The sequence below is a fragment of the Mytilus galloprovincialis genome, chromosome 12 (genome assembly GCF_965363235.1).
Source record: "Mytilus galloprovincialis chromosome 12, xbMytGall1.hap1.1, whole genome shotgun sequence".
NCBI lineage: Eukaryota > Metazoa > Mollusca > Bivalvia > Mytilida > Mytilidae > Mytilus > Mytilus galloprovincialis.
In genome coordinates this window covers 80,441,402-80,463,461 of record NC_134849.1, presented here as the reverse complement: position 1 = coordinate 80,463,461, position 22,060 = coordinate 80,441,402, and the positions used below count along the sequence as shown (strand labels likewise).

General features: G+C 31.8%; 1 protein-coding gene across 5 annotated transcripts in view; it reads left to right on the top strand.

Moving 5' to 3' along the window:
* The first annotated feature begins 987 nt into the window (after nt 1–987).
* LOC143054975 (F-box only protein 9-like) overlaps nt 988–22,060 on the top strand; it is a 30,499-nt gene continuing 9,426 nt past the window's right edge. The window contains exons 1-7 of one of the 5 annotated variants that reach the window (XM_076228076.1): nt 988–1,121; nt 8,384–8,563; nt 13,481–13,538; nt 14,076–14,156; nt 15,922–15,952; nt 17,027–17,126; nt 17,761–17,862. In XM_076228076.1, the coding sequence (XP_076084191.1) occupies nt 1,119–1,121; nt 8,384–8,563; nt 13,481–13,538; nt 14,076–14,156; nt 15,922–15,952; nt 17,027–17,126; nt 17,761–17,862 (555 nt within the window). In that variant the 5' untranslated portion in view covers nt 988–1,118. The other 4 variants (XM_076228081.1, XM_076228080.1, XM_076228078.1 and 1 more) reach the window with 4 other exon arrangements.

Genomic DNA, 22,060 nt, shown 5'->3' with positions numbered 1-22,060 from the left:
GAGAAAAAATCCCACACCTAGAGAGGGACTTCAGCTGGCTTCTAAACAAAATGTGTATAGTTCAGTTAAAATGGACTTCACACCAAACTCCAAAACATTTAAATGAACTAAAATTACAAAACTTACAGGACTGCCAGTCAGGCTTCTAACATAGAACAGGTGCAAAAATGTGGTAGGTTAAACATGTTTTGTATGATCTCAACCCTCCCCCTATAACTCTAGCCAATGAAGAGGGGGTCTCATTGGGGGTTCTGTTCCCGGACCCGGCTTTCTGTTTTGGCAGGTTCCTGTATCCTGCTAACAGTATATATGTAAGCAATTCTCATTTTATTGCAATTTCCTCTGTCCCGCTAGACTTCATTTACTGTTTTCACAGCACAATAATTTGACTTTCACGTGTCACGCTTACAAAAAATCAGCAATCCTGCCTCAAACTTAGACCCCAATGAGACCAACTGAAGAATAAACTAACACATCAATATGCACAGTAAATCGAAGTTTGAAAAAATTCTGAGTCCTATGTTACAAAAAGATACAAAAGAAACTAAACAAAATGACAATGATACATAAATTAACAAGAGACTACTAGCTTCTGACATGTCAGCTGCAGACCACAGTTCAAGATTAGGACTTCATCAGATGAAAGCTATTTAGTTTCTGTAAAAGCAAATCAAAATTTAGACCCTAAACAGAAAATTCAGTATATTGAACAAAAATATTGTATGATCTTAATACATTATACAAAATAACTTGATAAAAATTAATCCAGCTCTTTAGACTCAGAAAATTTAAATAAATGAATTATTTTTTATATAATTGATGAGACAGAAGGACATTAAAAAAGGATTGTTTCTTTTTTATGTATTTCTTATTCTTCTTAACATTGTGTCAAGGGAGACAATTTAACAAAAAAAATCCCGGATCTTTTCCCGAAGTTGATTTCATTTTAGACACATACCGTTCGATACTTCTTGTAGATTTTCTATGAGTGGATGAATAGTCTAGAGAATAAGCAATAGTAAAATGGCAGCTTTTGAAAGAGTGAAACAGAACATTTCTAACGTCATATGTTTCTCTTATTGTGAGCTATTTATTTAATTTTAGTCACCATCCAAGCAATGGTAAGTACATTGTTCTTCAGAGCGATTCTCATAACTTGACAATACCTCCTTTGTATGTTCTGTCTTGAAAATAGGGCACAGGTACTTGAACTTTGAAGATTTTCCAAGCTGGTGACAGTGGTGTGCATGTTTAATGAATTTCACACATATGCACATGTTTGGATAATCATGGATCAAACTTTAAAGATACCTTGATTTTATTGAATGTTTGTCAACTGTTTATATATATGGTATCATTGGTATTCGATTGACACAACCTAGGTGTGGAACCGTAGCTCTTAGGTAGGGTGTTCAGGCTTTTTTTCTTAGGTCCTTATGGAATATTTGACTATTTGCGTACCATCTAGTCCAAATTTTATGACGTCTTGAAAGGCTATTATAATTTTTTTCTTTGACGCCTTACATCGATGATAATAAAAAATATAATAGCCTTTCAAGACGTCATAATTTTTTGGACTACGGACCATCATGTTTTTAAAAAAGGGGCGAAAGATACCAGAGGGACAGTCAAACTCATACATGGAAAATAAACTGACAAGCCATGGCTTAGAAAGGAAAGACAAACAGACAAATAATAGTACACAAGACACAACATAAAAAAAAATAAGAACCCCAGGTGCTCCAGAGGGGTAAGCAGATCCTGCATTCCATAACAGTCACCCAACTCGCGATGGCATCCATAAAATCGATGCAGGACGTAACGGCCATACTGCCATGACGTCCATAGGATGAAACGGCCATACCCTGAAAAGATGAAACGGCCATAGTACAAAAACGGCCATACTTTGTAAAGACGTATCGTCCATGTTTTTTTTTGTGTTTTTTTTAGATGTTATATATGAATTATTTTGATACTTATAGACTAGATGGTTATTATAACTTTTTTTTTAATAAACTATACTGTTTTAACATTATTTATCATGTTTAATTTTGTTATATCATTTGTTTACGCATTATATAGGAATGTGTTTAATCTAATAAAATATTAAAATATCATATTGTTTTCTATATATAAATGATGTTTTAATATCTCCCGTATAACAAACAGAACAAAATGAACAAATATGAATGACTGTATCTGAATGGGAGACTAATTTCTGTCAAAATTATAACTATAAGATTAGTTTTAAAATATAAAACAAGGTAATCAAGTAATGATTAAGTTTTAAATTTAAGAAGATTGTCAACAAGTATTAATTATGCTTTTGTCAAGAAATGAAAAAGGAAATACAATTTGAGATCACTATAAAAAGATCTAAAAACACAGCACCCAAGCTGAGTTCAAACGGAGTGCAAACATTCGTTGGGTAGTGACATTCTTGTAAAAATACAAACTGTTTTAAATTTCAAGAAGATTGAGAAGATTTTTATTGTTTAGAATAATATATTTTTTACAGATATAATAATATGGCCCCAACGAGTGACGATGATCAAGCAAAGATTACTCTTACATGCAAGAATAAACTAAAGTAGATCTCTTGTGCAGAAAAAAATACCAAAATATCATATTGAAGTTATTAATAAGAATAAATACTTATTTTATTATTATATTTAAAGTTATAATCTCAATAAAAAAAAATTAAAGTGTGGACGATACGTCTCACAATGTGTGGCCGATATTGTCCCATGGACGATGTGGCGGTATGGCCGACACATCCTATGGCCGTCATGGAAGTATGGCCGTCGCGTCTCGAAAGCCATAAAATTGACGAAGGGACGATTTCCACCTCGACATTTGCATGATTTGGAAGTCTTGGTTTAATAGCTTCCTTGTGAGCATGGTGAGTAGCAACCCTTATATCATGTACATTTTGTACATGTATATCAAGGAAATCATGATAGGAAATACAAGCACAAAAATATTGTATCAATTTTGAGATACAATGTATATACTCTATGCAGGCGCTGCTGGATTGTTACTACATGTACATGCATGACATAGGTGTTTTGTTTTCTTTACAATTTTACCAAATGATCATGAGGATCACCAATTTCAAACTCCAGTGATGTACATGATATACATATATTTAAGAAAATATAGAAATTTATTAAAGGGGCATTAGTTGTCAAATTCGAATTCATGTTCACAGACTACATGGACTACATATAGATTCAAATTCCCACATTTGATTTATAACATATAATAAACTTGCTAAAAAAAAAATGTATATTATATATAACCAAAGTCTAAAAAGTCTTAAATAAACAATTTACAATGCATGGACTCAGAACATGTATCAGCATTTTATGTGTATTCCACTGTAGACTCCATCTAATTACTATTGATCTGACATCTGCAGATGGTCATAAAATGATCTGAGACAAAATGTACATGTACATTGTATAAACATAAATAGACATGATATATATGTATCCATGACAACCTAAAGTTGTTAATTTCTGTGTCATTTGGTCTCTTGAGCAAAATTTGCCACATTGGTCATTCAGTTATCAAAGTACAAAATTTGTGCTCAAAACACCAAATTCCATATGCATGATATGACATGTACATGAAGTATGACAATGTATGAGTCAAAATGATTAAGTTTTAAACTGAGAAAAGGTTCTAATGTCATGCATTATGATCGCTATATTAATGTGTCTTGGGCGTGTTGCCATTGTTGGATTGTTGTCTAATTGACAAATGAAAGGTTGCCATTGTAGGATTGCTGTCTGATTGACAAATGAAAGGGGTAGCATGTGTGGTATGATTACTAATCTGACAACTCTCTACCAGAGACCACATTTCTAGAATCTAACAATTATACATGTTATAGGTCATGATCATAGTAAGTCCTTTACAATGAGCAAAACATATACAGCAATTTAAATGCAGCATGTAAACATGGTCATGATGGTAAAGATATTAAGTCTCTGAAATGAAAAAAGTAAACAATTTGGAATGAGAAAATTAAAATTGAGTTAACTACATGTACATTTGTATCTGATTTATTTACAACAATAAATGAAGAAAAAAATTATATACAGCAACAGACTTGGGAAAATCACACATAGAATATGGTGAGGTTAAACATATTGTGTCCTGGTGCCAAACCCTCACCTAGCCTGGATCAAGGGAACATTTCAACATGTTCAACACAGGAACAAACTATAAAATTCAGTATATATTTTCTTTTTACCATAATATTGCCATTGAAATTCGTACAAATACTGTGGATTCGTTATTATTCGTTGGATACCAATTTTCGTGGGTACAGGTGAACCATGAATTTAAATATTCAACTAACTGCAAGTTTTCTATAGGGTTGTTTGCAGACTTTGCCCAAATCAAATATTCAAGAAAATGCAGGTTTTCATCAATCCATGAAAATTGGTATCAACGGAAATAAACTAATCCACAGTACTTAGTTTAAAGATCATAAACAATGATAAATATACTCCAGGAAACAAAAGAACAATAAATAAATAAATCAGGAAACACTGTTACCATGGTTACATTTGTGCTGTGCTAGAGATTTAAAAATCGCATCCTGATAGATTCTTAATTTTTTTATTTTAATATTATCAATTAGTTATATCTATCATGTCTATAATTATCCTGATTTTATACACATGATATATCTGATTATACATGACGTTATACATGTATGTAACCAGGATGAAGAACATTGTAATGTTTTCCTTTTATCAGTCAGGGGACTTTAACTTAAATGAGTGATTTAAATCACTGATTCAAATAACATTATTTCCACAAAGGTTGGAAGTAACAGTTGTCTTTCTTTAATAATCACCTATTTAAGTAGTACAAATTAACCACTAGATTGATTGATTGTTGGTTGCTTTACGCCGCATTAGCACAAAAAGGCTATATCGCGGCGAAACCACTAGAAGAAGTGATTTAATTTTATTGCAGCTTTAAATATAAAATACTAATGATCCAGGGACTAAATATGATTCTAAAATTATCAGAACCAACATCTGTGTGGATAGGATGACCAGGTCATTTCAGGTGATGACCTTGTACTGAATCTAGAATAATGACACAAAAATCACTTGTTTAAGTACCATACCTCAATTTCCTTCCCTAAAATCACTACTTTAAGTATCATTATTTTAATAACCCCCACTAATTTAAACACCCCCGAACAGTGAAATTTTTATCGCGAACAGTAGAATTTTATTACATAATCTGAAAGATGAAACAAATCTGTTAAGAAAGTATTAGTGCATTATGTAAAGCCATTATTATAGCATTTTTTCAACTAAAATAGAATTTGCAGCTAAATGATAGCATTAAAGGCATAAACCTTGCTACTGAAAAGTAGCAAAAAGGTCATTTTTTTTCAATTTTAGGCCACGGTTTTTTAATTTGTTGGTTTACGGATTTTTCGCATAAAAAAGTCGGGTCGGTCGGTCGGAAAAAAAAAGAAAAAAAATATCTTTCAAAACAGAAAAAATATGCAAAATAAAATATATATTTCACCTTACTAACAAAATGTTGGTCTTATATGCTGTTTTGTCATCATTTCTTAACATTAAGTTCGTTGAAATATTATTGATCAGTGATCATGAACATCGCATGACATCGTTTAATAATTTCCTGTAAAAAAGGGGGGTTGCACGGACAAAGACGAAATTAAATCGTCATTTCACAAACAAGAAAAACAGATTCGCGTAGCTCTCAATCAATTCCAGAAAACTTGGTGAATAATGATCTTCAAGCACAAAAACTGATAAAGAAAAAAATATAAAAACGTCGTACAAAAATAAGTTTCAACACACGTGTCGAAAAACGTAATAGACTCGTCCACTGGAAAAACAACAATATCGGGTTAATCAGTTGTCATGCAATCCGGTTTTTATCCCAATGATCGATATTTTTTGTTATCTATGAAACATGAAAATTTCAAATGATTTGTTAATATTCAGTACTTTAATTGATGTATTCCACCTGTCCACATTTGGACAAGTCTATTTCTCTGAGATGATGCATCTTACGGACTGATGACAAATAAGGGAAACAAACTTATTTTGTAAGTGGTTTTAAACACAGGTTTCGTTCCACAAAATTATTTGCGCAAAAGACATTTCAAGGTCAGTTATAATTGATTTGTCTATTTTTAGAAACGTAAATTATTTTTCACAACAGAAAGGGTTACAGTCAACTTTGTTAATGATTAATGCATTTCATTTCATAATAAAGAAAAATTTAATTATTTTTCAGGGATAATGCATTTAAAAGGGTCGGCGGGAATAAAAAAGCATGAAAAGTCAATTTTATTTTTATTCTGAAAATCAGCAAAATCAGGTCGGCGGATCCGTAAACCAACAAATAAAAAACCTTGGCCTTACTAATGAAAAGATATTATCTATACCTATGTGTTTAAAATTTTGGTAAAACTACAAATTCACTTCGAATTTGCTACTTAAATAAGTGATTTAAAAATCACTTATAAAAGTAAGTCCCCTGACTGTTTATAGTTTCATTATTAATTGTTCAGTATGTTGTTAGACCATTTTTCATCGTCAAACAACATGTACATGACAGGCATGATGTATGAAAAATGATTTTGCCATGCCTTATATGGCAACATGGTCTCCTACATTCACCTGCATTATCTTTGAAGTCTCTTCCTTTTCTCTCTGAATGGCCTGCAGTGCGTGAATATCAGCTTCAATCTAATAAATCAAAAAAAAAGGTTTCTTTATGACACAATGCATGTTATTTTTTGTAAAACTTGTTTAAGTTAGACCCTTGACTGATGACTGATGATGTTTAAGACTTTCCATGTTGAAGTTTAAGAATGTTAAATGACCATATTACAGTATTTGATAGAAGAAATATATCTGTATATATTAGCTATTCTTAGACATGGTCATTTTAATAAAACAAATGTCATGAATGTAGTTTTATATAGAAGAAGAAGAAAAAGAATTGTTTATTATAGTGCAACCTCAATATAAAGTATTATCATAAGATTAAATACATATTATAAAACTTCAGCCAGCCGAAGAGGCTTATAATGCACTGTTTAAACCGTTATTTATCGAAACATATATATCATGTATATATATTCCTCAATGTTTGGAATCGAAAACTATTGTAAATAACTACCAATATGTCTGTTTGTGGTTTACATGAATATATTAACAATTGTTTTAATATCAAGAATCATTGCAGTTAAGTTTTCAGAATTCAGCAAAAACATTTTCAAGGAGTCTTAGCAATTTGTATTCATTTATCATGTTTATCATGTTTATAAGCCAAGTTAGAGCATTGCCATGATTGTAGAGGGTCTAGTTGAAAGAGGTGTGTTTTGCGACAAATTAAGATAATAAACATGTTAATAGCAACAAAATTAAGAAGTACATGTGTACACACACAAAGGTCCAGCTTGATACAAATTATTTTCTTTTAAAAAACGATTTGAATATATATATGACATGTATGATATATAAATATATAAACCCAGAAGAAGAAAAACAAACTGTTTAGTTTAGGAATATCAAATAAGCTTTCATTTTGAACCATGCATTTCCCAACTGGCTGCAAAAACAAAATAATCATGATTAATTTCATCAAATTTTTAGCCATAAAACTTAACTCTTATTTCAAAAACAGCACCTCAGAATGGAACATCCAGTAGGTAACTCCTATCTAGCATGTTGTAATGTTATCTTTCGACAGAGAGAAGGAGTGAAGATCAAATGAAGATAGGGAAATGATTCCTTTAACAAGAAACTTTTGCCCCACATCGAACAGCAGTTTAATTAACAATCCATATTGATCAGTGTCTTTATCTTATACATACAACAAAAATGAGGCAAAATAATATATCTTTATTTATTACAGCCGATTTAATTGAGTGTGTAGGGAAAGGTAGATTCCTTGGTTAACTTGCTTGGTCGCTGAACAGTGAAGTCATTATTAGGTTAGGTATTTAGAGTAGACCAGTCTGACAGATAACCAATCGGTCTGTATGTTAGACTAGACTACTTTAAAAGACGAGTAATATACCTTACCTAATAATGACTTTACAGTTCAGCTAATAAGTAAGCTGACCTAAGGATTCTACCTTTCCCTACACACTCAATGAAATCGGCTGTAATTATCTGATATTTTATCCCATACAAGCCTCTGGGTTCACGATTGCATTTTTTTTTAAAAAGAAATCAACTTGTTTTAAAACTTGGGCTATACATGTTAAAGCTATAGTAAATTGATCAAGAGAATATAAAAGGCATTGAACATGCTTTTTTTGTTTATCATGAAAGGGTTCATCTTCATTGCTTATTTATAGGAAGAAGACTATATACCATCTTTGTTTGACAAAGACGATGAGGAAGGTTACGGACCAACAGACTTACTGGGTCAGTTAGAGAACTTCAGACAACAATGGAAGCAAGAGTTAATGAAAAAACACAATGATACCAATGATAGCAATACTAATGCTAATCAGACACCTACAGTAGAGGAAGAGGTAAGCAAGAGTTAATGAAAAAACACAATGATACCAATGATAGCAATACTAATGCTAATCAGACACCAACAGTAGAGGAAGAGGTAAGCAGGAGTTAATGAAAAAAACACAATGATACCAATGATAGCAATACTAATGCTAATCAGACACCTACAGTAGAGGAAGAGGTAAGCAGGAGTTAATAAAAAACACAATGATACCAATGATAGCAATACTAATGCTAATCAGACACCAACAGTAGAGGAAGAGGTAAGCAAGAGTTAATGAAAAAACACAATGATACCAATGATAGCAATACTAATGCTAATCAGACACCTACAGTAGAGGAAGAGGTAAGCAAGAGTTAATGAAAAACACAACGATACCAATGATAGCAATACTAATGCTAATCAGACACCTACAGTAGAGGAAAAGGTTAACCAGGAGTTAATAAAAAACACAATGATACCAATGATAGCAATACTAATGCTAATTAGACACCTACAGTAGAGGAAGAGGTAAGCAGGAGTAAATGAAAAACAAAATGATACCAATGATAGCAATACTAATGCTAATCAGACACCTACAGTAGAGGAAGAGGTAAGCAAGAGTTAATGAAAAAACACAATGATACCAATGATAGCAATACTAATGCTCATCAGACACCTACAGTAGAGGAAGAGGTAAGCAGGAGTTAATGAAAAACACAACAATACCAATGATAGCAATACTAATGCTAATCAGACACCTACAGTAGAGGAAGAGGTAAGCAAGAGTTAATGAAAAAACACAACGATACCAATGATAGCAATACTACTGCTAATCAGACACCTACAGTAGAGGAAGAGGTAAGCAAGAGTTAATGAAAAAACACAATGATACCAATGATAGCAATACTAATGCTAATCAGACACCTACAGTAGAGGAAGAGGTAAGCAAGAGTTAATGAAAAACACAATGATACCAATGATAGCAATACTAATGCTAATCAGACACCAACAGTAGAGGAAGAGGTAAGCAGGAGTTAATGAAAAAACACAATGATACCAATGATAGCAATACTAATGCTAATCAGACACCTACAGTAGAGGAAGAGGTAAGCAAGAGTTAATGAAAAACACAATGATACCAATGATAGCAATACTAATGGTAATCAGACACCTACAGTAGAGGAAGAGGTAAGCAAGAGTTAATGAAAAACACAATGATACCAATGATAGCAATACTAATGCTAATCAGACACCTACAGTAGAGGAAGAGGTAAGCAAGAGTTAATGAAAAAACACAATGATACCAATGATAGCAATACTAATGCTAATCAGACACCTACAGTAGAGGAAGAGGTAAGCAAGAGTTAATGAAAAACACAATGATACCAATGATAGCAATACTAATGCTAATCAGACACCTACAGTAGAGGAAGAGGTAAGCAGGAGTTAATGAAAAACACAATGATACCAATGATAGCAATACTAATGCTAATCAGACACCTACAGTAGAGGAAGAGGTAAGCAAGAGTTAATGAAAAACACAATGATACCAATGATAGCAATACTAATGCTAATCAGACACCAACAGTAGAGGAAGAGGTAAGCAAGAGTTAATGAAAAACACAATGATACCAATGATAGCAATACTAATGCTAATCAGACACCTACAGTAGAGGAAGAGGTAAGCAAGAGTTAATGAAAAACACAATGATACCAATGATAGCAATACTAATGCTAATCAGACACCAACAGTAGAGGAAGAGGTAAGCAAGAGTTAATGAAAAACACAATGATACCAATGATAGCAATACTAATGCTAATCAGACACCTACAGTAGAGGAAGAGGTAAGCAAGAGTTAATGAAAAACACAATGATACCAATGATAGCAATACTAATGCTAATCAGACACCTACAGTAGAGGAAGAGGTAAGCAAGAGTTAATGAAAAACACAATGATACCAATGATAGCAATACTAATGCTAATCAGACACCTACAGTAGAGGAAGAGGTAAGCAAGAGTGAATGAAAAACACAATGATACCAATGATAGCAATACTAATGCTAATCAGACACCAACAGTAGAGGAAGAGGTAAGCAAGAGTTAATGAAAAAACACAATGATACCAATGATAGCAATACTAATGCTAATCAGACACCAACAGTAGAGGAAGAGGTAAGCAAGAGTTAATGAAAAACACAATGATACCAATGATAGCAATACTAATGCTAATCAGACACCTACAGTAGAGGAAGAGGTAAGCAGGAGTTAATGAAAAACACAATGATACCAATGATAGCAATACTAATGCTAATCAGACACCTACAGTAGAGGAAGAGGTAAGCAAGAGTTAATGAAAAACACAATGATACCAATGATAGCAATACTAATGCTAATCAGACACCTACAGTAGAGGAAGAGGTAAGCAGGAGTTAATGAAAAACACAATGATACCAATGATAGCAATACTAATGCTAATCAGACACCTACAGTAGAGGAAGAGGTAAGCAAGAGTTAATGAAAAACACAATGATACCAATGATAGCAATACTAATGCTAATCAGACACCTACAGTAGAGGAAGAGGTAAGCAAGAGTTAATGAAAAAACATGATACCAATGATAGCAATACTAATGCTAATCAGACACCTACAGTAGAGGAAGAGGTAAGCAGGAGTTAATGAAAAACACAATGATACCAATGATAGCAATACTAATGCTAATCAGACACCAACAGTAGAGGAAGAGGTAAGCAGGAGTTAATGAAAAACACAATGATACCAATGATAGCAATACTAATGCTAATCAGACACCTACAGTAGATGAAGAGGTAAGCAAGAGTTAATGAAAAACACAATGATACCAATGATAGCAATACTAATGCTAATCAGACACCTACAGTAGAGGAAGAGGTAAGCAAGAGTTAATGAAAAACACAATGATACCAATGATAGCAATACTAATGCTAATCAGACACCAACAGTAGAGGAAAAGGTTAACCAGGAGTTAATGAAAAACACAATGATACCAATGATAGCAATACTAATGCTAATCAGACACCTACAGTAGAGGAAGAGGTAAGCAAGAGTTAATGAAAAACACAATGATACCAATGATAGCAATACTAATGCTAATCAGACACCTACAGTAGAGGAAGAGGTAAGCAGGAGTTAATGAAAAACACAATGATACCAATGATAGCAATACTAATGCTAATCAGACACCTACAGTAGAGGAAGAGGTAAGCAAGAGTTAATGAAAAACACAACGATACCAATGATAGCAATACTAATGCTAATCAGACACCAACAGTAGAAGAAGAGGTAAGCAGGAGTTAATGAAAAAACACAATGATACCAATGATAGCAATACTAATGCTAATCAGACACCAACAGTAGAGGAAGAGGTAAGCAAGAGTTAATGAAAAACACAACGATACCAATGATAGCAATACTAATGCTAATCAGACACCTACAGTAGAGGAAGAGGTAAGCAAGAGTTAATGAAAAACACAACGATACCAATGATAGCAATACTAATGCTAATCAGACACCTACAGTAGAGGAAGAGGTAAGCAGGAGTTAATGAAAAACACAATGATACCAATGATAGCAATACTAATGCTAATCAGACACCTACAGTAGAGGAAGAGGTAAGCAGGAGTTAATGAAAAACACAATGATACCAATGATAGCAATACTAATGCTAATCAGACACCTACAGTAGAGGAAGAGGTAAGCAAGAGTTAATGAAAAACACAACGATACCAATGATAGCAATACTAATGCTAATCAGACACCAACAGTAGAAGAAGAGGTAAGCAGGAGTTAATGAAAAAACACAATGATACCAATGATAGCAATACTAATGCTAATCAGACACCTACAGTAGAGGAAGAGGTAAGCAAGAGTTAATGAAAAACACAACGATACCAATGATAGCAATACTAATGCTAATCAGACACCTACAGTAGAGGAAGAGGTAAGCAAGAGTTAATGAAAAACACAATGATACCAATGATAGCAATACTAATGCTAATCAGACACCTACAGTAGAGGAAGAGGTAAGCAAGAGTTAATGAAAAACACAATGATACCAATGATAGCAATACTAATGCTAATCAGACACCTACAGTAGAGGAAGAGGTAAGCAGGAGTTAATGAAAAACACAATGATACCAATGATAGCAATACTAATGCTAATCAGACACCTACAGTAGAGGAAGAGGTAAGCAAGAGTTAATGAAAAACACAACGATACCAATGATAGCAATACTAATGCTAATCAGACACCTACAGTAGAGGAAGAGGTAAGCAAGAGTTAATGAAAAACACAATGATACCAATGATAGCAATACTAATGCTAATCAGACACCTACAGTAGAGGAAGAGGTAAGCAAGAGTTAATGAAAAAACACAATGATACCAATTATAGCAATACTAATACTAATCAGACACCTACAGTAGAGGAAGAGGTAAGCAGGAGTTAATGAAAAACACAATGATACCAATGATAGCAATACTAATGCTAATCAGACACCAACAGTAGAGGAAGAGGTAAGCAAGAGTTAATGAAAAAACACAATGATACCAATGATAGCAATACTAATGCTAATCAGACACCAACAGTAGAGGAAGAGGTAAGCAAGAGTTAATGAAAAAACACAATGATACCAATAATAGCAATACTAATGCTAATCAGACACCTACAGTAGAAGAAGAGGTACTGAAAGTTATAAAACATATACAATACCAATTCAGAGCTCAGACATAAATAAGTCTAAATCTGCCTTTGACTTATAGAGGTCTTTGTTTGTAGGTTTCAAGATTTGTCTCCTTTTAATTAAAGACAAATCATGACTTCAATAAGTCAATAAATGTTGAGCAAGAATTATTTGACCTCAATTAAAATTTCATGTACCAAATGTTTAACAATGTTATTGTATTTCAGGCCAAGTTTTTATTCTACAAAGGAATGAAACTGGAGCAGTCTGGACACTTATATGAAGGTAAACACATTATATCAATGGGTTCAGTCCTCTTTAATCTTTAAAGGTTGGAAGCCTATCAAACATCAAACATCAAATTCAAAAATAGGTTTGAAATAAGACACTTGTTGACATGGTTTCTGAATTGTGCATGAACCCATTTTTGAAAAATCTTAATTGTACACAAGGATGTAGTACTTGGGTGATGAGCATTATACTTTTTAATGGTTGATTTCTTGTTATATTGTTTGCAATTCACAATGTACATGTATATGTAGACTATGAAATATGTATTCCTCACATGAATACTAGACTTGCTAGATGGGTATAAATATGTCTGCTGCATAAGTACATGTATAATGAGTCCAAAATTAGTCACTACTTTTCCAATGGAGCAAGTAAAAGTTGTTTAAGTGACCTGTGGATGGTTTTCAAATATTAAAACCAATTAGTAATATTTTAAGGAGTTATGCCCCTTGATAATTTAAATAATATTTGTCTGTTTGTTCAATTTTATATTCTGTTCATGCTTTTCAATTTTATTTTTCTTATTTACAGCAATAAAGTATTACAGAGAAGCCACACATCTGGATTCAGAGATAGAATTCAAATGTTATTCTAGTGGTAAAAGTCCAAGAGGTCAGTTCAGTTGTTAGTATGTTTACAGAAAAGCAACACATATCAATTCAGAGGTAGAATTGAAATGTTTTGTGGCTTGTATATTTTGTGATTTTTTAGTTCTCAAAAAGTGTTTCAATAAATGTATTCTGATTTAATTCCCCACAATTCATAATGGATTTCACACACACACACACACAATATGACAACCACTTAAGAGGATCCTGACTAATTAATATGTACATTCTTCAGTTTTTGACTCTCATAAAAAAAAGAGAGACATAGATATACCATTTGTTATGTCAGCAATGTATTAGTTTGTGATCAGGTCAGCTAGGGGTTAATATCTTAGTAAAGGCACAACACATTCTGGTTCTGGTACCCAGGGGCGGATCCAGCCATTTTAAAGGGGGGGGCTAACCCAGAACAAAGGGGGTTGGGTGGTTCCAACTACGGTACATGTCCCCATTCAAATGCATTGATCATAAAAAAAGGGGGGGGGGGTTCCAACCCCTTCCCCCATTTCTTTTTAGTTCTTTAGCTTAGTTCTTATTTTTAGCTCACCTGGCCTAAAAGATCTATCTGCCCTGAAATTTTCAGATGAATCGGACAACCTGTTGTTGGGTTGCTGGCCCTGAATTAGTAATTTTAAGGAAATTTTGCTGTTTTTGGTTATTATCTTGAATATTATTATAGATAGAGATAATCTATAAACAGCAATAATGTTCAGCAAAGTAAGATTTACAAATAAGTCAACATGACTGAAATGGTCAGTTGACCCCTTTAGGAGTTATTGCCCTTTATAGTCAATTTCTAACCATTTTTCGTAAATCTTAGTAATCTTTTACAAAAATCTTCTCCTCTGAAACTACTTGGCCAAATAAATCCAAACTTGGCCACAATCATCTTTTGGGCTAGTAGTTTGAAAAATGTGTCCGGTGACCCGGCCATCCAACCAAGATGGCCGCCATGGCTAAAAACAGAACATGGGGTAAAATGCAGTTTTTGGCTTATAACTCAAAAACCAAAGCATTTAGAGCAAATCTGACATGAGGTAAAATTGTTTATCAGGTCAACATTTATCTGCTCTGAAATTTTTAGATGAATCGGACAACCCGTTGTTGGGTTGCTGACCCTGAATTGTTAGTTTTAAGGAAATTTTGCTGTTTTTGGTCATTATCTTGAATATTATTATTGATAGAGATAAACTGTAAACAACAATAATGTTCAGCAAAGTAAGATTTACAAATAAGTCACATGACCGAAATGGTCAATTGACCCCCTTAGGAGTTATTGTTCTTTATAGTCAATTTTTAACAATTTTCATAAAATTTGTAAATTTTTACTAACATTTTCCACTGAAACTAATGGGCCAAGTTCATTATAGATAGAAATAATTTTAAGCAGCAAGAATGTTCAGTAAAGTAAGATGTACAAACACATCACCATCACCAAAACACAATTTTGTCATGAATCCATCTGCTTCCTTTAATATTCACATAGACCAAGGTGAGCGACACAGGCTCTTTAGAGCCTCTAGTTGTGATTAGATCAGTTTTTAAGATGTTGAAATACTAATGTTAAGTCAATGATATTTTTTATGCAGTTGTATTAATATTTATAGTATTACCTTCAGTTGTATTAATATTTATAGTATTACCTTCAGTTATGGTTCATTGACTTTACATTTGTTACATAGCTGTGCATGTTAAAATACTATCATTTGAATTTCATAAAGACATGACATATATCTGTGTCAATGTAACTATAACTTATTATTTTTCAGAGAGACAAGAAAGTGAGAGTTCAGTTGGAAGGTAGTTTATAACTTAAGCATATAACTGATTGTCAGGTTAAACTCTAAAATACCATTTAAGTCAGTATGGGTAACAATTCAAACATAAAAGGAGTATGACCTACAACAACCAATGAAAAAAGGTCAAATCACATGACCGACAACAACCAATGAAAAAAGGTCAAATCACAAAAATACCAAACTCCGAGGAAAATTCAAAACGAAAGTCCCTAATCAAATGGCAAAATCAAAAGCTCAAAAACTCCAACAAATGAATAACAACTGTCATATTCCTGACTTGGTACAGGCATTTTCTTATGCAGAAAATGGTGTATTAAACCTAGTTTTATAGCTAGCTAAACCACTCACTTATATGACAGTCGCATAAAATTCAATTATATCATGTATATTGACAACGAAAACCATTGAATTACAGGCTCCTGACTGTTGACTGCTACATACAAGTGTGGTGAGAATAAACATGTTTGTGGTCTATCTATATACCATCCCATTAACCTAGAAGAGTGTTGTAACAGTAACATAAGAACAATTGTAAAAATCATTTGCAAAGTGTATCTATCTCATCATATAAGAATGATGCACTAGAAAATGCTAATGGAAAGATAAAATGACAAAAGACACACCTTTTATGGCTGACTATACGGTATGTGCTTTGCTCATTGTTGAAGGCCGTACAATGACCCATAGTTGCTAATTTCTGTGTTATTTTGGTCTCTTGTGGAGAGTTGTCTCATTGGCAATCATACCAGATCTTCTTTTTTTATATACACCACAAGAACGGCGGACGAAATAATATAGAGGGGGGGGGGGGGGGGGTAAGAGGGGTCCTGATTCTGAAATCCTGGGCTTAAAAACACAAAATCCTGAGGTCCTGAATTTAAATGAATTAAAATCCCAACATCCCGACCTTCGATAAAAAGAATTCCCAGGTCCAGAAAGGGTCAGGTCAATCCCGAAATCCCGATCTTAAAAAACACCCCATCCTGGAGTCCCGATAAAGGTCCTATCCCCCCTCAATATACTATGCTCTGTACAAACATTTCTTTCAGAATCAACCATTTATCTATATTTTTAGTATTGACCAGGATGAGATTCTGGACGATGACCTGGTGACTCACTTCCAAAAACTACAGATTGACCACAGGAAAATATGTCAACAACAGTTTGAACAGAATGTAAGTAGTCATGGTGATCTCATTATTATTCGTTAAATACTAACTTTGTGGTTTCCATAAAAATTGGTGAATCAAGAACTATCAAAGAACAGAAATCAATTACTAAATGATAGAAAATTTTGACATTGTTCTGTGTTTCAATTATGTCATGTATGTGCACAAAAATGGTGCAGTGTTCAATTTGTGGTGCACCAATACCAACAAAATCCACCAATAAATTAATTTTTGATTCCCCAGTATAATACAATGAAACCTGGGTAAACGAACCCTGAAGAAACTGAATTTCAGTTTCAACCGAACAATTTTCAAAGTCCCACAAAATTTTCCTATTAATTAACATTAATCTAACCTGAAAAAACAGAACCCTGTCTTGATCTACCTAGATTTTTACATTTACATATAAATCATCATGAAAATGAATTGTCGTCTTTTGTGTCACCTATCCTTCCTTGTCAGAAAGTGCCAAAATTATTTTGGTGTCGACTTCATATTACCTCTTCAAAACAAAAACGCAAAGTCCTGTGGGTGTTCGGTTTGGACAGGTTTCACTGTACCATAACAACAACATATATCAATATGTATTGACTATATAATTGTACCTCCTACATACAAATTTTTATCTTATAAATTTCAGACTACCCACATATCTGTTCTGCCAGTAGAACTACTGATTTATATCTTCAAATGGGTTGTCTCCCCTGATTTAGACATAAAACAACTGGAAATTCTGTCAGAGGTAAGGAATAAATTTATGTTTAGTCCTGTTATTGTGTTCTTAGGGCAAATGTTGACCATGTCTTATTTCTACTATCATATGTAATTAAGGTATAGATACAAACTTTATATTCTATCATATTGCACAGTTGCTAGGACATATGTTGGGCGTGTCCTATTTCTTCTCTCTGAGGTAAGAAATAAATACAATTTTATATGTTATCCTGTCACTCAGTTGCTGGTGCATATGTGGGCCATGTCCTTTATTATACCTCAGCAGTCTTTATCTTTTTGTTATGCTATATAGATTGAGCTGGTTTCATTGTGTCTGGTCTACACCACTATAAATGCATAAATTGTTGGGAGGATTTTATATTTATTTGGTATTCTGATATCTGTCCGGTGAGTCATCATGCATTTTTGTCCATTCTGCAAAAAACAAATGCAAGCAATAATTTCTAAATAAAGGCAAGTCTTAGCAATGTTGTTTCAAGTGGCTATTAAATATTTTGATTTGTTTTTTGGTCAATTAAGAGGAACCACTTATGACGATTCAAAGATAATTGGTATGTAGTTTATGTAGTTGTATAAGTTTGGCACTTCAGATTTCCAGGGAGATTGTTTGGTCTTTCATCCTTTTTGAAAGATATGCATTTTACATGTTTTAGTGTTGCCATTATAATTTTTAAACCATAAGTAATTAATTGATAACACTTTATAATTACAATAAAGTAGTGTCACTATGATAACACTTTATAATTACAATAAAGTAGTGTCACTATGATAACACTTTATAATTGCAATAAAGTAGTGTCACTATGATAACACTTTATAATTACAATAAAGTAGTGTCACTATGATAACACTTTATAATTACAATAAAGTAGTGTCACTATGATAACACTTTATAATTACAATAAAGTAGTGTCACTATGATAACACTTTATAATTACAATAAAGTAGTGTCACTATGATAACACTTTATAATTACAATAAAGTAGTGTCAGTAGTGTCACTATGATAACACTTTATAATTACAATAAAGTAGTGTCACTATGATAACACTTTATAATTGCAATAAAGTAGTGTCACTATGATAACACTTTATAATTACAATAAAGTAGTGTCACTATGATAACACTTTATAATTACAATAAAGTAGTGTCACTATGATAACACTTTATAATTACAATAAAGTAGTGTCACTATGATAACACTTTATAATTGCAATAAAGTAGTGTCACTATGATAACACTTTATAATTGCAATAAAGTAGTGTCACTATGATAACACTTTATAATTACAATAAAGTAGTGTCAGTAGTGTCACTATGATAACACTTTATAATTACAATAAAGTAGTGTCACTATGATAACACTTTATAATTACAATAAAGTAGTGTCACTATGATAACACTTTATAATTACAATAAAGTAGTGTCACTATGATAACACTTTATAATTACAATAAAGTAGTGTCACTATGATAACACTTTATAATTGCAATAAAGTAGTGTCACTATGATAACACTTTATAATTACAATAAAGTAGTGTCACTATGATAACACTTTATAATTACAATAAAGTAGTGTCACTATGATAACACTTTATAATTACAATAAAGTAGTGTCACTATGATAACACTTTATAATTACAATAAAGTAGTGTCACTATGATAACACTTTATAATTGCAATAAAGTAGTGTCACTATGATAACACTTTATAATTACAATAAAGTAGTGTCACTATGATAACACTTTATAATTGCAATAAAGTAGTGTCACTATGATAACACTTTATAATTACAATAAAGTAGTGTCACTATGATAACACTTACTATGATAACACTTTATAATTACAATAAAGTAGTGTCACTATGATAACACTTTATAATTACAATAAAGTAGTGTCAGTAGTGTCACTATGATAACACTTTATAATTACAATAAAGTAGTGTCACTATGATAACACTTTATAATTACAATAAAGTAGTGTCAGTAGTGTCACTATGATAACACTTTATAATTACAATAAAGTAGTGTCACTATGATAACACTTTATAATTACAATAAAGTAGTGTCAGTAGTGTCACTATGATAACACTTTATAATTACAATAAAGTAGTGTCACTATGATAACACTTTATAATTACAATAAAGTAGTGTCACTATGATAACACTTTATAATTGCAATAAAGTAGTGTCACTATGATAACACTTTATAATTACAATAAAGTAGTGTCACTATGATAACACTTTATAATTACAATAAAGTAGTGTCACTATGATAACACTTTATAATTACAATAAAGTAGTGTCACTATGATAACACTTTATAATTGCAATAAAGTAGTGTCACTATGATAACACTTTATAATTACAATAAAGTAGTGTCAGTAGTGTCACTATGATAACACTTTATAATTACAATAAAGTAGTGTCACTATGATAACACTTTATAATTACAATAAAGTAGTGTCAGTAGTGTCACTATGAAAACACTTTATAATTACAATAAAGTAGTGTCACTATGATAACACTTTATAATTACAATAAAGTAGTGTCAGTAGTGTCACTATGATAACACTTTATAATTACAATAAAGTAGTGTCACTATGATAACACTTTATAATTACAATAAAGTAGTGTCAGTAGTGTCACTATGATAACACTTTATAATTACAATAAAGTAGTGTCACTATGATAACACTTTATAATTACAATAAAGTAGTGTCAGTAGTGTCACTATGATAACACTTTATAATTACAATAAAGTAGTGTCACTATGATAACACTTTATAATTACAATAAAGTAGTGTCACTATGATAACACTTTATAATTGCAATAAAGTAGTGTCACTATGATAACACTTTATAATTACAATAAAGTAGTGTCACTATGATAACACTTACTATGATAACACTTTATAATTGCAATAAAGTAGTGTCACTATGATAACACTTTATAATTACAATAAAGTAGTGTCACTATGATAACACTTTATAATTACAATAAAGTAGTGTCACTATGATAACACTTTATAATTACAATAAAGTAGTGTCACTATGATAACACTTACTATGATAACACTTTATAATTACAATAAAGTAGTGTCACTATGATAACACTTTATAATTACAATAAAGTAGTGTCACTATGATAACACTTTATAATTACAATAAAGTAGTGTCACTATGATAACACTTTATAATTGCAATAAAGTAGTGTCACTATGATAACACTTTATAATTACAATAAAGTAGTGTCACTATGATAACACTTTATAATTGCAATAAAGTAGTGTCACTATGATAACACTTCATAATTACAATAAAGTAGTGTCACTATGATAACACTTACTATGATAACACTTTATAATTGCAATAAAGTAGTGTCACTATGATAACACTTTATAATTACAATAAAGTTGTGTCACTATGATAACACTTTATAATTGCAATAAAGTAGTGTCACTATGATAACACTTTATAATTACAATAAAGTAGTGTCACTATGATAACACTTTATAATTACAATAAAGTAGTGTCACTATGATAACACTTTATAATTACAATAAAGTAGTGTCACTATGATAACACTTTATAATTACAATAAAGTAGTGTCAGTAGTGTCACTATGATAACACTTTATAATTACAATAAAGTAGTGTCACTATGATAACACTTTATAATTACAATAAAGTAGTGTCACTATGATAACACTTTATAATTGCAATAAAGTAGTGTCACTATGATAACACTTTATAATTACAATAAAGTACTGTCACTATGATAACACTTTATAATTACAATAAAGTACTGTCACTATGATAACACTTTATAATTACAATAAAGTAGTGTCACTATGATAACACTTTATAATTGCAATAAAGTAGTGTCACTATGATAACACTTACTATGATAACACTTTATAATTACAATAAAGTAGTGTCACTATGATAACACTTTATAATTGCAATAAAGTAGTGTCACTATGATAACACTTTATAATTGCAATAAAGTAGTGTCACTATGATAACACTTTATAATTGCAATAAAGTAGTGTCACTATGATAACACTTTATAATTACAATAAAGTAGTGTCACTATGATAACACTTTATAATTGCAATAAAGTAGTGTCACTATGATAACACTTTATAATTACAATAAAGTAGTGTCACTATGATAACACTTTATAATTGCAATAAAGTAGTGTCA